This window comes from Calliopsis andreniformis, chromosome 2 (genome assembly GCF_051401765.1).
Source record: "Calliopsis andreniformis isolate RMS-2024a chromosome 2, iyCalAndr_principal, whole genome shotgun sequence".
Lineage (NCBI taxonomy): Eukaryota > Metazoa > Arthropoda > Insecta > Hymenoptera > Andrenidae > Calliopsis > Calliopsis andreniformis.
Window position 1 is genome coordinate 3,311,179 of NC_135063.1, and position 22,696 is coordinate 3,333,874.

General features: G+C 44.3%; 1 protein-coding gene across 1 annotated transcript in view; it reads right to left on the reverse strand.

Moving 5' to 3' along the window:
• LOC143188321 (uncharacterized) overlaps positions 1–14,742 on the reverse strand; it is a 32,644-nt gene extending 17,902 nt beyond the window's left edge. The window contains exons 1-5 of the mRNA XM_076392527.1: positions 14,728–14,742; positions 14,547–14,680; positions 14,442–14,480; positions 14,309–14,366; positions 13,922–14,207 (exon numbers count right to left, since the gene is read on the reverse strand). Of these exons, the coding sequence (XP_076248642.1) occupies positions 13,922–14,207; positions 14,309–14,366; positions 14,442–14,480; positions 14,547–14,680; positions 14,728–14,742 (532 nt within the window). The remainder of the gene's footprint in view (positions 1–13,921; positions 14,208–14,308; positions 14,367–14,441; positions 14,481–14,546; positions 14,681–14,727) is intronic.
• Positions 14,743–22,696: the final 7,954 nt, after the last annotated feature.

Sequence of the window (22,696 nt, forward strand, 5' to 3'; positions counted from 1 at the left end):
GGCGATTTCAATCTCGCTGAAAGGACGGTGCCTCTTATCTCGTGATTCATCCAATCGAATCAACTTCCTCGCGGCGCCACTTTTCCTTCGAGCACACACGGTTACCGATGATTGCACGACTCATTCCCTCGCTTCCGCTTCGAGACGCCATTCAGCCGATCGTCAAACGGTCTGACATGCGATCATCCGTAACTTCCATATTTCACGGCAACGTTTAATTACGAGCGTTTATCATGTTGTCAGAGGGATTGAGCACGAATAGAAATCATTCACCTGTTTCGCGTATTGTCAGTGGTTACAGGACTTACAAGCAAATCGTTGGACGTCGCGAGAGCGAAGCTCCTAGCAGTGGCCATTCGGTTAGCGACAAAATAATTAAGCACCGAGGAAGGCTCGAAGACCGACTTGACCTCACAATCGTGATCCTTGAGTTATATTTGCGTCTGCTAATTACTGAGAAATGTTATGTAACGAGTGGCGCAGCTACGTATCTGCGTGACGTTCATTAATCATCATTAAGGAACGATTCGTGGGTCCTGATAGCGTTTCGCGACGGGAGAATCTGCCTATCGAGCGCCGACAGATTTCACGTCGTGAAAGGAATACTTGCGCAACCGACGCGACGGCGACATTCAGGATTTCAAAGAAACACTTTTTTCGTTTGTTTCGAGTAGTATTGTTGAAGTTCTCAGCCGCTCGCGAATGGGGAATTAAGATGGTGACGTAAACGTTACTGTTGGGTATTTCAAGCACAGTGACTGCTGACGAAATAAATTCATTACAGCTAAACTCTTTTGGTTTCCTCGCACCTTTGGCGATATAAAACCGAAGTATCAGCGCCACTAATAATGCAGAGCAATCAATTATTCGTCATCAAGCTACACTTAAAATATAGAGAAAATAAGCTACGGTTCAAATGAGTATCCGAAGATCTCTTCCGAACTCATTACCATCGGGACAGACCTGGAACAATGGCGCCGTGGGCTAATTAAAAACCGTCCTCGCAGGCCCTCTAATTACAGTACCGAGTATTTGGCCACGACAAACGAGGTCGAAGGAAAAAACCAGCGGCGTTTTTTACGCGTCCACACGCGCCTGCTCCGATTCGACTCTGCGAGATTCGACTGGAGCCGCGAACAACCGCCGCGCCGTGCCGCAAAGTAGCAATTACTCTTCGCGCGCCACTCGATCGGTGTATTCGCGATTTTCTGGCTGCTCGAGGCGGCCCTTGTTCGATTAATCAGTCTTGGAGGAGGCAACGAGACCAAGAGAACACGATCGCTTGGAAAGAAAAATAGATGTTCCGAGGGAAGGGAAAAAGAAGCAGGGGAGAGCGAGAGGGATCGAGCTTACCTCGAATCAGCAAATTATACCGATCGATAGGCCGCTGCTTCCCAGTATCGGCCGGCGCGCACCGCCAATAAATATGTCATTAACAACAATAATTTATCGGGGAAGACGGGCGCCGCTGGTCGCTCGGGGCTCCAGCCTCCCCCCGATCGCGTCGCTCTGCGGCTGCTCGCGCGCAGGGCCCGCACGCTGGTGATAATTGAGCCGTCTCCCGCCACCGCCAGCAATTTTAATCGACCTCGGCTTTTTGGCTCCGCGGGCGAAATCCGCGAATCCGTTCCTGGCCTCCTTTCGCTCAAGCCACAATCCTTCTTCTTTCTCTGCCTCCGCCTTATCTCCCCCGATTGGACACTTCTAGCCCGAGGTACCCTCTTCCCTTTCTGTTTTTTCTTCGCTCGACCTTTTTTTTTTCCTCTCCTCCGCCTCGTGTTCCTGCTATTTGTTACTCTACCCCACTGCAGGTTTGCTCGTTTTTATTGTTAATCGCGCGCTTTGTAACTGTCCGGCCAGCGAGCTTGCGAGCACCTCGCGCGGCTCGAGAGAAAAGGGAAGCCGACAATTACGCGCTCTTAAGGATATTTCATCGGTTGTTTTTCGGTTCATGGTGCAGCCTTGCCTTTGCGTGGATTATTAACGTATTGGAGCTCTGGCTTTTTACTGATGGCGAGTTTAGAGGATTTAGAAGATGAGGGAGGGCACTGGAGGTTCTTTGGTACGCTGTGGCCTGCGATAATTTAGCATTTCCTGAGTTAATGAGGCTTGGACTGGGGCGAGGGTGCTTGTGTCTTGAGCCCCTCGGATTTGGAAGATTAAAGTTGGTTAACCAAATTGCTTCTTACTTCCCTTGCTGAATTGTTAGAAAAACATGAAAGAGACTGTTGTACTAATTAAATTTAGGAGCTCAGAGAAAATTATAGGGCCATCCAGAAAAATATGTAACAGAAATGTCTTTTTTCGTCTAAAAACGTTTGAACCACCACGTTTCGTAGAAGGATGCCAGTTTCCCACGACTACACGAGAAATTAGCCGCTTGGCCGGTCGTAAATAAAAGTGGGATTTTAAGAATGTCCCCCGATAGGCTCGTCTGATGGCTTAATATACCAGTGACTTTGGCCAATTCATTATAAATTCACGACTTTATCCTCGTTTGACTCGCTACTGAGAATAGTCGCGCGGAATAAATCACAGAAACCGCAAGCATGGCCGAGCAATTAAGCCAACACGGCTGAATGTCTTAATACCGATGCGGTGGGCGCCATTTCCTCGATTAGTGATTCATAAAAAGATACGTGTTTACGAATACCGCTTGAATTTATTCATCAATGACGCTGATGCTTCGCGATATCAAACACATAAATTTCGAGAGACATGTTAATTAATCGCGATTCGTTTTTTAAAATTTCCACTCTCTTGTCGTAGTCAAGTATTTCTTAAACATCAAAATGATGGTAGCAGACGAAGCGAAAGTATATTGAAATTATCGAGTGAAGAATCTGTAAAACCCAATACCTAATTAGCCGTGAGGCTAATTTTTGCGAATTTCGTTCTTAAATCGCTGCGATGAATTTCGGTCTTATGTTTATTTACGACCGAATTATACGCAAAAATGCATGAACAGAGAAGATATACGACGATGCTTCCAGGGGAGGACGCGTTCCGCCAGAAAATCACTTGTGCTCCCCCTTTACGAGTCTCAGAGGGCTGAAAACCGGTGCAGGGACGCGCCGAGAGTCATCAGGAGCTTCCTTGCATTCTACCCGGCTATTCGGATGTCAGAAGATATTTAAGCTTGCTTCCTAAATGCTCGTGTAAACAGATCGTGTTCCAAAAACGACTGACGGCTGTCTTTTAGGATTTACGACTGCGGTTGGCCATCAACAGGATGCTAGTATTTCAGACATATCCCTGCTGTCATCGCCTCGTTAATGGAGCACTTGCTCACACAATTTTTTTTCGCTACCTATTTTTTTACTCATGCTGGGACGTATCACCTTTTTAAACTAATGTACTCGCAACACTTCCCCAAAATCAACCAGACGATGTTAATTATCGAAATACGTTCCGTTCGTTGTCAGCTGGCCATTAACTTGCGATTTTATAGCGTCGTTTCCAAGGGCTATTTCCGACAATGCAGCCAGGCACGATACGCATTTCAAGAAATTAGAAGTCGCCGCTTCCACGCCGTAGCTCTCCCCGCCGCGTACGAGGGGTACACGCTCCCCTTGGGACATGCCGTAATTCACACGCCACAGACTTTCACCGCTAATCGTTCTAGCTCCTCGCTCCTAAACGGTTTGAGCGTGTTGGGTCAAGATAATGGCGCGTAAATCATTTCCCTGCGTCGATCGTTGACCCAAAAACTATTGAGACGCATGCTAAAGTGCTGGACGTGTGACCACTCTGATTTAGTTAACAGCCTTAACGAGTTAATTGGGGAAAGTAGCAGCGAAGTATGTGGCGGAGGGTATTTGTGATAGAATTTAGTGGTAATAAACGTGTGCGATAACGACAGGAGGTATCTATAACTCTGAGGTTTTGGAGAATTCCATCGTGGATTTATGAGCTGAGATTTGAAGGTGAGGAACTAGGTGATCAGGAGATTGATTAAAGGATGTGTGGATAAGCTCAATCGTCACATAAAGTGCAAAATACCAAGGAATAGGATAGATTATATTTCGGGCCATTCAAAATTATTGCCTTTTTTGTCATCTAGTAGCATTGACAAATAGAATCCAAAAATATTACTCTGAACTTTAGTAATTTTAATGAAGGAATCTATTTTGAACCATCGACAACCAATGACGTACTGATACGTCAAACATGTACTAAAATGAAGAAATACGGTTGCGAATAGGTTAAACAAAAATTGCTATGTTCATTCAATTAATTTGCCTAAAAGCTCTTTTACACGGCAATTCGTGAATCGCGATTCACGTATGATAGATACGGACCATATATTATATATAATTCAGTGGCAGCATTCACACGATGATTCTCCTGAAGCTAACTTTTATTGGAAACATTTTTTTCTAAAAATGTCTTCGTTGTTTGTAATTTGGAAAACAAAGAAAACCATAGACGTGAATCGCGATTTAGGAATCAGTAAATGAAAGAATTGTCGAACGCGAATCGCGATTCCCAAATCGCCATGTGAAAAAGGTCTAAAGCCCAAACAATTGTTGGCAACATATGCGTGCACTTACTTACAGTCATCGACTGCACTCTTTGGGCGGACTAAGGATAGGAGTCAATATGGCGTCGAGGTAATTTGTCAAATACGCTAAAGACACTGCATAATTTTTTGGTCGTTGAATTTCTAAAATTAGAAGTAGCATTTTTGAATTCTACTTGTCGAATGCTATGAAAATATATAGAAAAAAGATGAATAGCTTTAGATGCTCCAAAGTAAACTTCAGGCAAGGGAAATAACAAAGATAAGAAATCCTGAGCCTCGGCACTCTGGCACGTGAACTAAGTAACTGGATGTTGCATTATGTCATATTAATCTACAATCAACGTCTGCATTAATGGTGCAGCAATCGTGTCATTACTATATCGCGGCGTGGTCATTATCCATCGACGATGGAATTATATTGCTTTTACGGCCGCCTCAATTGCCATCTCGAAACTATAATCGAGATAAAGCTGTACGACGTCTGACGATCGTGGATCGTGATGGAAAAGTATGCGTGTAAAGTGCACACGCCGCGGTGTGTCCAGTACAGTACGCGGAGCAAGAGAGCAGAATAAAGGAACGGCCGAGAACAGATCCATCACCAACTGAACGATCGATCGCTCGGTTTATCTGTCATCCTATCTGGAGCCTCGCCAGCTTCCAAGCGTATTTCTTCTCTATCCATGCTGTCTATAAAGGTGTGGCCGGGAAGATAGCCGAACTGACAGTCAACTGCCTCTTCACTTGTCTATGAACGCGCCAGAGATGAAAGCGTTGATCTTTTAGGATCAAAAACGATGGATAGGGGCTGTCTCTTTCATTTTTCATCGTCGCTGCAACTGGGATCGAAGCTCAGATCGAGAAGAGTATTCGTTCTGGAAACTTGATTAAATTACATGTGGAATCGATTTACTAAAGTCTTCGTTAATTGCAGAACACAGGCACGGGTTTAATAGAATCGCTAATTTGCTGGCTAAGTGATTACTGTTGCTCAAGATTGTACATAATTGGCTCACTGAACGTCATGCACCACAGAGCGTATCTTATGCGCCAAGAAAGTCTTTCTACGCGATAACACAATAACTTGTGTAACCGCTATAAATTACCCGCATTATAGGGATGCGTTAGAAGACTCTTTGTGGAACAGAGCACATTAACGAACTGGCTGCTGTCGTTATCAGGGTTACAATTCAACTAGGTCTAACGAAGGGTTAAGAACCTGATGTTTAGAAAAATTCTCTAGGACTATTAAAATTGTAATTTATTGTCTCTTTTGCAACCAATACGTGTGTTGACCACGGGTGAAATTAAAAACTGGAATGATAGGAAAATACTTCAGTTATTAAACATTCGTTTTCCCATAGAAGTAAGCACGTTCTCTTTCTCGAATTAAAATGCTCAAAGAAACAGCTTCCACTCCAAGCACCCTTCAAGGCTTCCTTAGAAATAATCTACAAGCTCATCGAGTTAACGGAATCGTTCATAGTGCATGTCAACTGTTCGCGATCATGACGCGAAGGCACTTGGCACACGTCAACGTCGAGTTCTATTTGCGTCGACAGAAAGTGGAAGAATAGATTCGACGTTCTCCGTATTCTTCAGGTACTTCTTCGAGTTGACGTGCACGGCTCGAGAGGCGCACTCATAGTCGGTACTAAACGCGATGGGGGCCAGAACGCGAAAACAAAGCCAGCATTGTCGTTTTCGTGGAAGTCGGCCTCTTGTAGCGATTCCAATAGATCAACGAGCAATTGTAATTTGATGGCTCCATTGCCTCGGTGTCTATAGTGTCTGAAGGGCCGATCGTGTGCGTCATACGCGTTTCACAACGAGTGAACACGCGATAGAGGCTTTCGCTTTATCCAAGGACCGATCTTGGAAACGCCGAAAAGGCGAAAACCAGATTCCATTTGCTCGAAACAAGAGAAACCAAAACGCTTTCTCAGCTCCTTTGCGTTATCGTGGCTTAGAAACTCTGTCTACGAAATGGGTAATCAATCTTCAGTTACCATCCTCCTTGATACCACTTCTATCGCCTACCGTCGCCTGCTGCACTCCCATAACAAAAAGCTTTCCACTACTCGTAACCATCTACGATTCGCCGTGTACCGGTTTAACCAGCCTGCTATCCATCCATAACCCAGTAGACGCAGCCCATTGAGAGTAGCAGAGTCTACCGAGAAGGAATCTCCCACCGCGCTGAATAGCTCAATCAGTTGCAGCAACTGTCCACCAGAATACCCAATTATTTCCCTTCCCACGACATCATAAGCGGCGCAGAATCGGGGAGAACGGTTCAGAAGAAGAAAAAGTAGCCTGGGTGGCCGGCGGCAGGCGCACCGAATAAATGGCGCGTCTCGACTGGTGGCTTTTAGCTAACGAGTCGCGCGTTTAGGCGGAAAGGAAGCGGAGGAGCAATGCGTGCCGCCGTTTCGGCGAACCGACCTCCACTCACGGCCCAGGTCCCGTCGCCGAACCGCCGCGGACTCGGTGGTATTTCTATCGCTTCTAATGTAGCGATATACACCGGCTGTTAACAACTCTTTCTCCTCCTCGTGAGCGCGCCCGTCGCGTGAAACAAGATAAGGCGAAAAAACTGGCCGGGATAAATAACGGAGGCCACTTCTCCCGGCTATCCGATCCACCGACAAGAATTCCTAAACGAGCGACGCTGTGTCACCGCAGACCGCGGCGAAATGGTGGCGGGAACGAACGAGAGAGCGAGAGGGAACAGAGAGGAACGCGGATGTTTCCGGAACCCGGTGGATGGCCCGTGTTCCCCGAGATAAGACGTCTAAGTTCGGCATAGTTCGGTAAGTGGCGAAGATAAAAGGTCTTCAGAGAGGGCCCCGAGGCCCTCTTCGCTGAAACACGCGACAGCCTGTCTCCGTGTAATCGACGGGGCTTGTAATCTTAATTACCCGAAATACCGCCGCGAGAATCGCGTAGGTCGGTGTATCAACGCGGCCGTCTTCTAGCCTCAGCCGCGTAGAAGAAAGCTTGTTAAGTGCGATCCCCGTGAGAACCCACACTAAGTGTGAGCCAGACGCTATCATTAGGGAAATGGGTTGGGTGGAAGAGTACACCTGCGTTTCGGAGTGTGTTCGAGATCTACGATTAAAGATTGCTGAAGTTGTTATGTGAGTCGGCAGTGGGGCACAAAGTGCTATGTATCTAATATTTATATGTAGAAGAAGTAGATTCTTGTAGCATGATGGAAAGGATTAAAATATAGTTTGTTAAGTCTCTGATATTGTAGGTAGATGTACAAAGCAACTGACCACTAAAATCCAGATAGCTTTAGTGAAAAGCTAAATGGAAAGCGATCTTTTGTGTGGAAGAGCGAGTAAATGGGTGAGCCAGTGAACGAGCGTCTGCAACAATAGACCAATACAACTAGTTTCTAATGTCAAAAGACAAAATGTAACTACTAAAGAAGATATAATGGAAGAAAACATGGTAACTGATATTTCCGAAGGATCAATAACCTAAACCCTTCGTTAAATGGAACATAAAGTTCGCTCTTTTTTCGGTAAATTGCTCTTTAGCGTTCCCGTATAAAAATCTACACCCATCTCGGGCAACTTGTCCGATAGCTTCGGCTCCAAGTTATGACTTCTTCAAAAAAGAAGCTTGTTAAGTGCTGCACGCTGTTATCGTAAATGGGCTGATAACTGGGAAGCACACCTGCGCGAGGATGGTAGAGGAGTACAAGAATTTTATCTTCACACAACATTTATACGGGGTCTAAAACTAACTCGAAGAGTTTATTGGAACCTATTAATTTCTTATTTTAATAACACAAAAAGATTTGTGCAATCTCGGAGAGTAAATGATTAAACTATCTATCACTCTATCGGTTTCTATTGCGTGCATCGACGGTATTTTCTCCTCTTTAACGAACCGTGTCGTGCTCCACTGCGCTAATTATCGTGTGTTCGTTATCGTGTCTTTTAATTTATAGCAACACCTCCCTAGTTATGACTTGCACGCGTTATAAAACAAACCTGGCATAATTTATGTCGCGAAGAAATCGCTTCGTGCGCACTGTCAACGGCATAACCCGAGGGAAGATAGTAATTAATTCCAATCCAATCATCGTTAGACTCCGAGACGGGATACTTGTGAAATCGCTTCGTTCGCTCACGTGCGCTAGACGCAGCAATGGGATATGGCATTCACAAATCTATGCACTTGATGTGCTACTTCGAACGTGTTATTAGATGTATTAATGATTTAGGTATTTATTTAACAGCCGTTTATTTGCATATTAATAACGCCTGTCTATTTCACGGATAATTGGTATCTATTCACTTCAGTTATCTACATTGTAAATGTGCACACTTTGATGTATTTTATTATCGAGAAGACAATTTATTGTTTCTCCATTTTCTATGCATTGTAGTCGGTTTACTGTTTCCTGTGTTTTAACGACCGACAAACACGCTGTATATACATTGACCAAAGAATTTAACGATCCTTATTTGGAGTTTTAAAGCGATTCTCTCGCGGTTCAGAGCTTAATGGATTTATCTCCTGAAGATCTATCATCCCTTTTCACCCTATAACTCCCTATCTGGCGCACCACAGACAGTTTAACTGTTTCCGCATAATTTATTCGCATTCCCCGACCGAATCGAGGGGAAAACAATTCGTTGGGGTGGCGTGGATTAGCCGTGAGCGGCCGATAAATACGATCGGGCGCGTAATGAATCGGGTTGCACGCAATCAAAGGGACGCACACGAGTGCACGGTAGCCCTGCAGCGCGCAACGGCCACTGCCAATAAATCTACGTGGGCGAGATCGCTTCTAAGATTAAAAGTACGCGGCTCGGGAGCATATAAAGGGAGGGGCCCTGAAAAATTTTCGGTCGCACGAAAGGGGCCCCGAAGCCCGGTGCTCGCTCTCGTTTGCATCCTTCCGGAGCTCGCACTTTACAGGCGCGAACTTGCCTGTTCCTTCTTTTTCTTCGATCGAGGAGCGTACAGGACGCGTCCTGACTCTGGGGAAAAAGGACGACTAAGTAAGATGGATCCCTCGATTAGATGTGGGGCTCAATTAAGGAGGCGACACTTTTTGAAGCGTCCTTTGCAATGATTTACCGCTGTTGCTCGTTTAGGAACATTTGTAGAAGCTGCGGTCACTTCGGGAGTTCGATACAAAGTGATATAGTGTATGTATATCACGGATTGCCGTGAAGGCAAAAGAAAGTGGAGGAGTAAGGGGAAACGGCGGGGCTGGAATAAATGCAGCAATTGAGCAAGAGATTCAGGTTGAAATTCCGTCCTGGAGCTTCCGTGAGCAATTTGACTTGTCCGTCTACTTCGTAATTAAGTCGATACGTCTTCGTTCGAGGGAATGGCGTCATCGCAGGGAAAACGACGGCTCTCGTGATCGGCGCAAAACAGGACGAGAAGGAGTGCAGGATGCTAAGTAGACGGAATCACCCAGAGGCGGTGCATTTCCATCAGAAATCGCTGCGAGATTTTTCCCCATCGATGATCGACAGCACAACATTTCGCACGCATCAACGGACGCGAAGGTATACACGGCGCTGCCAGCGTCCATTAACGACTGGAGAAGCACTCGTTGCGAGAAATAGGAATCTCCACGTGAAGCTCGGTTTCAAACGAAGCAATTCGTCACGTTCATCGCGCGATATCGCTCAAAATGATCGCAGGCCATCAATTAAGAAGCTGTTGATTGTGATATCGTGTCGAACAAACGCGACGAGAGCTGATGCGTGCAAAATCAACGAACATCTTCATCCTCTAGCAGCGAACGACACTTATCGGTTAAGGAAACGTTCATGGATTTGTTGTTTCCTCGAAAGCTCGTTAGGATATCTTCGGGACTCGAAAATAGGGACCGCCCTTGTCTGAGTCATCTTTTAATTCGCGTTATACACCCGTGGCTACGTATATTCGTCTTGGGCTGATGTTATCTTGTATCGTATACGCCTGAAACCAGGCTACGTAACGAGCCTGCTTCTTTTTACTCCATGTATACAGCTGTCCTCCTTTTTTCTCTGACAGCGTCTTTCTACCTTGTCTTCTTTCCTTCTCATCGAGTTGCGATGTCACACCCTCTGGGATGCAAGTGTTTTCCTTCGCACCTTGGGAATTGATCGATCAGGAACACCAGGTAAAATTAGCGACTGTAGTGGTTCATTTGATTCTGATTATAATGTACGTAGATAAGAAGAAGAAAGTATTTTTATTATACTTGGTATTTTCACTATATTTGTTATGAAATTCAAAAAAGATATAACAAATTTTAAAAATTTTGTAAACTAAAAAATTTTAATATAATTTGAAAATAGTGAAATTACAAATTTGAATGTTAAATAATTTGAAAATATGAAAATTGTTTAACATTTGTCTCTGTTTCTGCAATGGAGTGGATTTCTGCGGACCCTGTCCCTATGTGATTATTATCTTTTGAAGTGTTCTTCACATGGCGGTAGATCCTCAACAAATGCACCAAAACGATTGCAACAACGCTTGAAACAGCTCACCTTTGATACACGAGGCGAGTTCGAGGTCCGTTCGTGAGGCACAAAAATTCTCCCCGACGAATCCCAAACGAACAAGAGGAAACGGTCCGACATTAAAGTCACGTCGATTCGTGCAGGACGTCGTTACAAGAGCTCGAAAGAAGAAGCTCGAGAGCTCGAATTAAGTTCTCCCTGTCCCTTGCGTTTCGTCCGTTCGTACCTTCTGCCTCCTTCACCGCCTCTCGGCAAGCAGGCTCACGCTGGTACCACGGCCCAAGAGGCGGAGGCGCGATCTCGTAATTATTACGTCGCGGAAGATGCGAAGTGACGCGATGATTACCCCATCGTGGGGCTTCTTTAAAGAGCCCCCATCTCGCGGCCTTCCCTCTCCTCTCCCACTCCCTCTGCCCCACCACTTCATCTTTGCGTTTCGCGTAATTGCGTCGGTTTCGGCGAGACAATGGCGTTTCTCGCCGCGGATCAGGCAAACGATCTTATCTGTGCTCGAAACACCCTGGCTCCCTCCGCGTGATTTATCGCTTTAATAACAGTATCGAAAGCAGCCGCACAGCTTATTACCGGCTATCCATCACTCGCGGGAGGATCGTCCGATTGCTGGAAATAAATTTCAATTTTGTTTCCCACCGTGTTTCATTGCGTCCCGTTTTACCATCTCTGTGGTCCCCGTCGTCTTATGGAAAGTAGTCTCGTAGAGTATACCTTAGGCTTCGATTGGTATTTAACGTAGTAGCATATTGAAGTTATGGATAGTTCGAGAAGATTGTTGAATCTGTCTTCCGTGCTGGAAGCAACGAAAGGATGAAGAATTGCTATCATTCCGCCAGGTTAATTGTAGACTCTCGGGAGGTACGACACACCAAGACCGCAGGCGTCAATACAGGAAGAGGAGAGAGTCGCAGAGCGCGTCCTCCTCCTTGTTGCACGGTAGAATGCACCGGGCCGCCATTTTCGTGGCGGCGCAACAGAGGCGTAATAACTGCTGGAATTCATGGTAATGGCGATAATGCGTGGCTGGAGAACGATGAGGGCCCGCAGGGGCTGAAACAAGGCAGGAGGGCGAAGAAGGGCCCGGAACCAGAGGTGGGGCACCCTGCCACGCCGCGGAAACTTACGTATCCCCCTCGCGTACGTGTGAACCACCATCTGCCCGGGCGAGAACTCGGCCTTCTGATTGGCCGAATTCTTTCGACCGGATGTGGAGTTCGGCCTATGACGCCTGAGAACCCTTTCCAACGTTTGTGGCTTCATTTCCGTGGAGTCGGAGCCATGGAATTTTTTACCATATTGTGAACGAATGTTTGGTAGCCGAATACATTAGCTTCTCTGATAGATAAGATCATATACTCTGCTGTCGCTAATAAGACCGATAATTTAGAAGGAATTGTAATTATAAGTGACAGAAAAAACGCCATACTAGCGGTGGCATCAGCGGTCTGATTGGTGGAAGTGTCAGCACCGGATGTAGAGGTCGGACCAAAGCGAGGGCGAAGCCCTCGAATTATCTGTCTTAATTTGTCCGTCACGAGAATTAGCGCGAATCGAATGAAGGACAAGGAAAGAGAGGGAATGGAGTCCCACGGGCCCGAAGCTTGGCGGGCCTCCCACGGTGAGCCCAACCGCTAACCTCTGACCCTGAGGACCTACAACACTGAAAAATGTACTTTGGTTGGAAGCAATATAGCGAATTTCTTCAGGCACAACTAAGTGACGTGCCAAATAATGGCTGTCTGAGATGATGTACGCCTTGCTCGTTTGATGTCCACTACGTAACTATAAATGCATCACCAATTACATGCGCGAAAAAAGCATAGAGAAGCCAGCCTGAAGCAAGGTTTTCACTAACAGGCAATTGTAATTTATAGAGGAGAAAATGGTACCCATCACGTATAAATTTACGCACGTCTTCGTAGCGAAACTTTTATCCAGGCAAATTGATCGATTATTTCGCCAGCTCGATCCTATCGAGCTGGTCGCCTTTTGGTTACTCAATATTTGCTTTAGAGATACATACATATCCTAACGTCCTATTACCCGTCATTAAATCCTAATGGGCTGACGCGCTGGTTGCTCACCTCGTTTGCCCCCTAATAGCAGCCTGGCTCGCAACGCGGCGACTGTATCCACAGCTGCCTAACCACCGACTTCGAAGATCTCGTCGTAATGAAATCGCTAGCCCTTTTCGTGTGTAAAAAGGGACCATCGAGAGGCTGCGAGATGGAACACCATACGTCCGATAATAGGCATAATTTTCTCAGTTGTTGTACATCGTTGCATCGTGTAATAATCCGTTGCAAAAATCGAGGAGAGAAGGCACTGGGCAGGGTGCAATTTTCGACGGAAATTTTTAAAACACACACAACCTCGCCACACGGTACATGAAAAATTTACGATTCGTATGGGGTTTATAAGAAGAGATATACTTTGGGGAAGCCAGCACAATTGAGTCGAGACCAGATGGAAACATTCTCTGAAGTATCCACTGGACTAGAAAAGCTGTTTGCCGACCAAACACGCCACAAATACGCTCGAGTATGTACAGAAGGAATAACGTCCCTAATGTCGCGACCAGCGATGCTTTCCCAACCCTTTTAGAGAAAGGTCCAAGTCTGAAGTGCTGACAAGGGAAACGAGTCACGTGGGAGACATCGGGGAATGTCATCCTACAAAGATTCATCAACGAACGAAAATATTCTCAGAAAAAGTCTTAATTGGAAGAGGATAATCGTTGGAACGTTTGGTTAGGTGAATAAACGACGCGAACGAGCGTCTACGCGCGAATACGATGACGATAGATTGAAAAGGTTTGACATTGATGGACATCGGAATCAACGTGAAAGCGTCAACTAAGGAAATAACTGTGCAGTGGTGAAGCACTTACCAAGAGTACCGTCGAGGGAAAAGGAATGCCTGTCGTTCCTCCACGCCCACGAGCACAAATCACAGGTGGTAAGTCCGTCGGTGGTGATACCCTCCTCGGGTAAATAAGGTGGCCTAGGCGGCGGTGGCACGAAACTTCCTATCACAGCCCAAAGAGAATCGACGTCGTTGCCAACGCCAGTGTAATACAACAGCTCTTCCTCGGCCACGCCAGCGAACCAGTCCATGTCATTGACACTTGGATGCACCGTGTTGGTGCTCGGTGTACTCGTGCTGGCAACCGTCACCTATAACAAGATCTCTGTTTCTTAGAATTGTACAAAATTTGTATTTCAGAGCCAGAGTAATCCAAGTTCTTTTTTGTCATTATTCAGGAGAGTCGAAAAACAAATGCTATTATCAATTTATTAACATAGTATTCGAAGTAATTTATACTATTAAATTTCCTTGATTTACAACGTAACTTAACTAAATTCCTATTATTCTAATAAAACGAAAAGAAAGCAATAAGATCCTGTAACAAACTTAATTTTGAAAAAACTGGACTTAGATTACTCTGACTTTGAGGTACAGAAATATTATATAAGTAATCAAAAAAATTAAATCAATGAATAGAATATTGGTACAAGTTCAATAACCACACTTTAAAATATTTCATCCCAAGGTGTAGGTTTGTGCACTTAATATGTCTGAACTCCAGCCCAGAGTGTATAAAGTCTATCTGTCTTCTATATGACTTAATACACTGTGACTCCAAGGTCTAGATGTATTAAAATGGTTAATTTCACACTTGTACTGTCGTTCAACTCGCGATGTAATCATAATCCATTCTCAGTGCCTACTCAATTATGATTCAGCAATGCAATATGTTCCAATATCTTAGCAATCAGACTGATGATTATATTCCGCTGTATACCGTGAAATCCTGGTGCAAATATGTAATGGAGAAGACTAAAGTGTACCGTTCGATTCGTTTTGTTCTTTGGAACGGCACAAAACCTGTCGGACGAAGCGGCGCTTTCAGAGGACTTCGCTGGCCTAACTCGTACGACAAACAATGAAAACTGTGCGGGCGGTGGCAAACAAATCCTCATCCCTTCCCTCGTCCCTTTTTCCCCTTGGCATTCGGAAGTTGTACACGTCGGCTAGAGCTTGATAAACAGTGACAAAGCATTCCAGTACTCATCATCGACTGAATAATGCGTGTCCTTGAAAACGTTTCTTGTAATTGGGGCAGCATACAAAGGAATAATGACGTTGCATCTTCAGAGATATTCCTTTTCTTTCCGAGGTCTATCTCGTGCTTACGTTGCATCGAGATGCATTCATGACTGGATATTATGCACTTGGATATCGCTTAGAGTTATTCAGTCATACCCTAACTTAATAGGCATTCCTTATGGCCTTGAAGCATCTCGTCTGTAATTTGGATCAATCTGTACCAACCGCTAACATTTGAACCACGAAAGCCTCAAGGAATCAATTCAGTATGCACATCTGCGCGCGCATTGCGGAAAAGTATCGTCTGGATGATTGAAATACAATCTCATACGATTAATGCAACATTGTCGTGTACTATACAAACCTCCCAGCTAGCACGATTTGAGAAGCAGCGATTTTGAGCAATTCTCTGGTACCATTGCTTGCTAAAGCTGCGATTACTTTGAGGCGCCGCAAGCGACGTATATCACACAGACGATCTCCCTTAATACAGAAGAAGACTATCTGGACAGGGATTGCTGGTTGAAGCATATTTGTTTAGAGAGCCTGTACTATAGAACGAGTCTATTTTTTCGAGGCATGAAATAGCAATTCCAAATGTCTCGCTAAATGCATAGATTGAAACCATACTCTGAACGCAAATTACTTAAGCATTGTATAATCCCACAATGGTCTCTTAAAAAGCAAGGGCCTGGGCAGAAGAAATGTATTCCAGACTTTCGTTTCGCTTGCTCGCAAGAAATTAACTCCTCCCTCAGTTGCACAGTGACTTTGGCTACTGTTGGGTGAGCGAAGGAGTTCGAGTTTCAATTAAACGAGTCGAATCACGGGCACCAGAACGTGTCAATTTTCGCTCGTCCATTGTCGCGGTTCTCGACAAAAAGAAGTTACGTAGACAAGGATGGCTGAGTGCAGCCACAGTGCATCCCAGAGTCCCACGGGGGACGGGGTGCTTTTGTGTCGAACGAAGGGGGTCCACGGCCGTCGGTATGGATGGGCCTTAAGAGCCGATGGGGCCCCGCAGTCACCGCACAATGGCACGCATTGATCGGCTTAATTACCGTGATATCGGCGTAATTAAAGCCCCGTTGTGTCAAGACCCTTTTCTCGAAGGCGTCGACGAAACCCGTGACTGGACTCCTGGCAACATGACTCTCGCTCCTCGCCTTGCCCTCCTCTCCTCTTGACGCTTCAATCTTCTTTTTCTTGTTCCCCACCGGTCCGCGACCGCTCTGTCACTTCCTCGCGCGGCTCAGCAACGCTTTGTTAATAAGCCATTATCCGCGCGGCAACGCGACTCCGACGAATCACCGCGAATTCCACGCTTCAGGTGCTTTCAATCGCGTCGCCCGTGGAAAAAACGTGCGGCTTGACGCGTCGCCGCCGCGCCGGATCTCATGTCTGGAAAAACTTCACAAGAATTTTGATCGTCGCTAACACACTGAGAGTACTTTCCACGAAGCGATAACAGCGTGTTGCAGTACGAGTAATTCAGGAGTAGCGATATACGCTTCACACAAATTATATATAAAGTATATAAAACGTGCACAGTGTTACAACTGATACGACCAACTCAAACGATTATGACCATATCAACATTTTATATTTCTCCCTCTCTCTTATTCAATGGTCCCCGTATAAGAAACATAGAGCGATATCAAAACTAATAATCACGATTAAACACAACAGATGTCACTATGATTGTGTATTTAACAATACATGTACGTGGATGGCGATTACATACTTTAAATAATACTGGATATATTTAGATCGTTTCGTTTACAAAACCACACCTGGTGATGTCATATGTACCTTGTTCAGAACCCCGGAAATTTCAAGTACCTAAATTCATTCGCGATTGTTTAATTTGTGCAATATTTGCACTAGCCTATCCACTTATTTTCATTTTAAAGATGAAAATTATAATAAGGATAATAAATCCATTAACATAACAGATGCCGCGATTAATGCTATCAGTTTCCATATTCAAACACAGTGTGTATGCAATCTAGGTTTGTTTCTTTCTGTAAGAAAACTCCAAAACATTCTGTACTTATCTATGTGTACATATAAATAGTGTCAGCGCATGCGTATGAGTTGCCCCTGTGCAATCTTTAAAAATCCTCCCCCCAAAATTAATAAAAGTAAATGGAAAAGTAAATATTTTGATAATTGTAATTTTATTATAATGAAAATGTATAATTATAACTAATTATATTTTACCATGTTGCTGTAACAAATATTGTGTGCAATTGAAGAAGACCACTTTGTAATAATGAAGCTAAAACTGTGCATCCTCTAATCTACTGCTTCTTATGGCAAATAACTTAATATATCTTCTAATACGGAATAACTAGCTGTATCGAATGATGCTTAGAAAAATGTATGGTTTTATAAAAAAAGTAAAATAAAATAATTCATGACATTTGAATAAAAAAAGTTTTTAATTTTATAAATTTTTTAAATTGTAAACGCAAAAATCATTGATATTATACGATGTACCCTGTGAATATATTAAATTATTATTAATTTCGGTAACTAAAATACAAGCACATTCTCTTAATTGTTTACATTTTAATTGTCCTTCATAAAGGTCGACTATTTTCTTTAAAATGTTCACAAATGCTTTTCCTACTGCAATGATTTGCTACGATTACCTCCTTCTATCAATGTACATATGTATCAATATTCAATCAGGTCGAATAATGAATATAACTGTAGCCAATAAACCTGTTTCGAATAACGCTAAATACTTATTCGCGACTAACGAGTAATTTTTCAACGAATAAAATTGCCATATGATAGTCACGAATAAATTTGAAGTTTTTATTCGTTATTTGAAATACAATTTTCCCAACACTGCATAAGAATAAATACTATTGCAATCAAAATGCCACCCCTACGATTAGCTGCCCTTGTGCGTTGAACAACCTTCCCACCTATACACGACGGCCCTGTATATAAAACACAAGTCAGATAGTCGAACATCGTTGTTTGCTATCTTCATACATGATAGATATAATGTTGATTTTAAGTTTCCGAAAATTTGTCGTGTTACTGTTACCATAATTTTTCCAGTGATTTACTCCGAATTGAATTATTGTACAAAGTTAGAATTTTTATATAAAATCGGACTGAATACTTTGATTACGAAAATAAGGCAAATCAGTGTTGTGTGAACACCTTAACCAAAGTTTAATTCAATCACCCTCTAAAGTATTCATTGGGGATCTCCTGCTCGGTAAGTGAAAGTAATATCTAACACTTTTAATTTGCGTTAGCTACAAAACCGTAACGAAGTGTCTACGAAGCTGACACTATTACCGATATGCGCCAGTCGATAAATTCGTTCAAAAAAGCACGAGAAATTGATTGATTTGCGTTTCTGCGTTATTACCGTAACGAACCGCTTGAAAGCTTTAACCATGGCTTTTCGATCCTGTGTTGCTCGTTACATTCGAACGGGACGTATCGTTATAATTACGACGCGTTGGCGTTTACGAGCGAGGGGGTGATGCTTCGTTCCTGTTAAGCGCAACGTTCGTTTGAAACTGGCCAATCGTGCTCTGCTGCTTAATCGATGTTGAGTCGTTAAAAGATTCGTTAGCTTTCGTTATCTTCGGTTAGCCCATCGTGAATTTAAAATTAGATCTTCAACGTACCGACAATGTTTTCTTACAATTAAATTTCATTTTCAACACTTTAATCAAATCTGAGCAATTGTCTAGAAACAAACCGCCAAAACTGAAACCACGAAGCAATCCATGATCCTCGGAAGACAATCACAGCTAGGAACAAGAAGTATTCCGCGAAACGTTAAAGTTCTCAGCCACCAGAGATTTCGTCTCCTCGCCAAAAAAACCACATCAGCTAGAAGAGGAAACGATCTTTTTCTACCGAACAAAGAAACACTTCTCTCTTGCAACCGCGACGAATCGTTCCCACTGTCCACCTCGACGCCCTTTCCCGAAACTCTTCTCCCCCTGTTGACGCTGAAATTCCTTGCTCCCGCCTCGAATCCATCTTAGAGAATTACACGCTGGAATTCGCGCCCTCTTTCCGTCCGAGCTGCTGGTCCCTGTGTTTCGTCGGCTGCCGCGCTGTCCATTTGCAATTCTGACACACTTCGCGGCGCGCCGGTATAGAAGCGATCGGGAGCCCAGCGCGGCGACGACCACGAAGACGACCACGAAGACGACCACGAAGACGACCAGCAGGAATCTGTCCGCAGTTTGAAGGAGGAAGGTGCCGCGGACGGCGGTAGCGTTGGAATACCAAACGATTCCCGGAAACCGCCTCTGCTCTGCCCTCCTTCTTGCAGCCGCTCTGTTCAATCCTTGCCTCCTCTTCAATTTCGTCCCTTTCGTCGTGTCGTCGCCGTCGTCGCCGTCGGGGAGTTCCTTCAGGCCTCCAGGCCCAAGTTTTCGACGCGATGCACGTCAAGGGGAGGGGGACTGGACCGTGGCCGGGTTTAAGGGGTCGTTAAGAATGGGTTCGAGGGCCAGGGCCGTATATAACGGATAATTGACAGCCATTCCCGGGCCGCCGTTTACTTTGCATGGACATTGAATCCGCGCTGGCAACGGGACGAATGGATGGACGGACGGAACGAGACGAGAGATGTTCGACGTGGGCCTCGGCGAAATTCGGCGGAACTCGAGGGAGAGGCTGAGGATGCGGTAGATACATACCAGCAATGAAGGGAAGGGTTAAGGGAGGCGCGGCGAAAAGGCAAATGCTCGGTCGGTCAACCTCGTAAATTCTTCAATTCCCGATGCCCGGAAAGGCTCGAAACGCGGCTCTGACATGCTGCCCCCTCCCACCCTTCCGTCGCTGCGACGAGTACCGATTCCGCTTAATTGCTGAGTGCCCGAGACACGTCCCGTTTTGTGCGAGCATCGAAGTCTCCGAACAACACGCGCTTTCTGATGGCGCGTTTAGTTTCGACTAGTGATCCTCAAGGGAATGATCGAACACGGTGGTGATGATCGCTGAGAATTATGGCGATGGTTGAGAATTATTTGCACGTTAGGCTACGGTTTCTGTGGATGCGTGTTCTAAGGAACTGGTGTTCTGACGAATTTGTTTGAACTATTTATCGTATGAGCGAGACAAGTTCAGATATAGTCGTCAGAACACCATTCGTCAGAAAACGCAGCCTAAAGCGGAAGTAAACAGAGATAAAGAATATGTAAAAAGAAAGAAAACTGTAATGTTTCCATGAACTTGAAGTTTTCTGCTGTGTTACGTATACAGTGTGTCCTGTTTAGCAGTAAACGGTGGAATATCTCACAAGAGGTTCAAGTTATGAAAAAGAGTTCTTACAAAAGTTATTTGATATGATGGGACATGTCATTTGGTGTTAATATCTTTTCTGTGAGAACTCTTTTTGTAGGAACACGTTTTTCATCACGTGTGATGAAATTATTATTTAGTTGCTTGTGAGATATTACTATGTCGTTTACATTTAAAAGGGACATATTGTATGCGTATTAATTTCTCGTTTAGGAGCAGTTTGTCGTGGTTGTCCGATCATTCCTTTGAGGATCACTAATTTAGTTTAGATCAAGTAAGCGAATGCCTGTTCTTCCCTAACTTTAGTAACATTCAAACGACACGAACACTCTTTCGTTCAGTTGTCGATTTTATGCATTCATAATCATCTGCTTCTGAGCATCCGAGCATCTGCTTCGCTTGATCTACACGCATCATACAGTGAAATTGGAATTTCTCTTCGCCAAGGGCATTAAGGCATTCATGATATATGCCATATTCAAATACATTGAATCCAAATGATCATATATAATTTCTCTCAAAAGCTACAGTTACGACTGCGGAATAATTCTGTTGTTACATCATCGGAAGTTCGACCGAAGCGAGATAGAGGTTTCGAGCAAAAACGTCAATGCGGCTCGTTTCACGCGTAATACTAATGTACCGTTATCCGCCTCGCAAGCAGAGTGCTCGGGATGTCCGTGAAAATACGAAGTCCTCTTCAAATTACATTGCAAATTGCAATCCCCCGCTGTTCGCCGTGCACTACCTCGCGCGCACCTTGATGCACGCAGTGCCACGCAACTCCCTCGCATTAAGGAGAGTTAATGAAGTCTTCTGCACGCGTTTCAGCCGACCGTATTTTTTCTTTCGCCACGTTGCTCGTCGTTACGACTGAGTCGATCTTCGGCTACCGAGGAATTCTTTTTCTACCGTTTCGTTTCGACCCACACAACCGCCCTGGAGCTGATTAATGAGAAACAAATGTCCAACGAATTCCCCACGATTTTATATTTGTATTAGAATAATTCTCGTTCGACCGACGCTCGAACGAGATCAAGAGGGAGTAAATTTGAAAACGCCACGGGACGTCCACGCTCGCTCCGCATTTCCAACGGGAGACAAAGAAAAAAGGAAGGGAAAATAAACGAGCGTAGAACGAAGCGACACGCGATCCACCGAAATATGCATTTCACCGCGCACGGTGGTGTCCGTAGTCTCGACAATATGTTAGCAAGATTGGTATCGGTTGGGAGCGATGGGAACGATTCCGCGAAAAAGAAGGCTGCCCGGAGTCAACTAAAGTGACTTGTCAAAAGATTCCTGGACGTTCTCTTTCCGAGGGCCAGGTAATCGATCGCGTGGCTCCAGGCAAGGATTTTTCGGATCCTCGACGCTGGGTACCTGTGGTTTCTCTCGTTCGTTTGTACTTGTCGCCTCCTCTCTCGATCTTCCTTTCTTTATCGAATCGACGACTTGTCAGCTCGTTTGGCTTACACTAGCTTGGGGACCAAGATAAAATCCAGTGGCGGCTTAGTCCCATAATAGCATTGGTGCAGAACCCGTTGATGGACCAACTCGATGTCATAATATTGTGCTACGTTCGTTTATAGTGTCCTTGTCACAGATACGCCTTAACCTCATCGTATTATCATCCTTTTAACGAACGACATCATTGAGCTAGCTGTTAATGTCTTTTTGTGCCAACATCAATACATTTATTAGTAGTGTCTAATGAAAGACATGAAAAAATAAAGTAAGACGAAAATGTAGAATAAAAATTTGTTGATATCATTCTTCGTTTTCGAGAAAATTGACTTTGAATTTTGACAGAGTACAAGTGTACCGAACTATGTACAGTTTTAGGTGTTTCATGGATACATGGGGAAAGAAGAATGTTTCTAACATGACATAGAGACAGTCAGTGGTCAGACCGAGTGTTCTCCTTATCCTCTTCAAACATCCAAAATTATACTTTCGTACGACTGCATCCGACCATAATTCAAATTCTATTTTCTCGAGGGCGAAACATGATATCAAGAAAGTTTATTGTATATTTTCGACTTGTCTTTTCCTGCAAAATCGTCCCTTTTTCGTTTGTACCACCAGTTCTGAGACACCCTGTATGATAAGAAGATAACTTTTAAAATTACTGATATATAGAACATTATAGTATTTACAGTGAAAAATTGCTTGTATAGAATGTCGGATTCAACAAACTACCTTTATTAACGACACAATTTCATTTCAGTTTAATGTCATTCCAAGCAATAAAGATTGA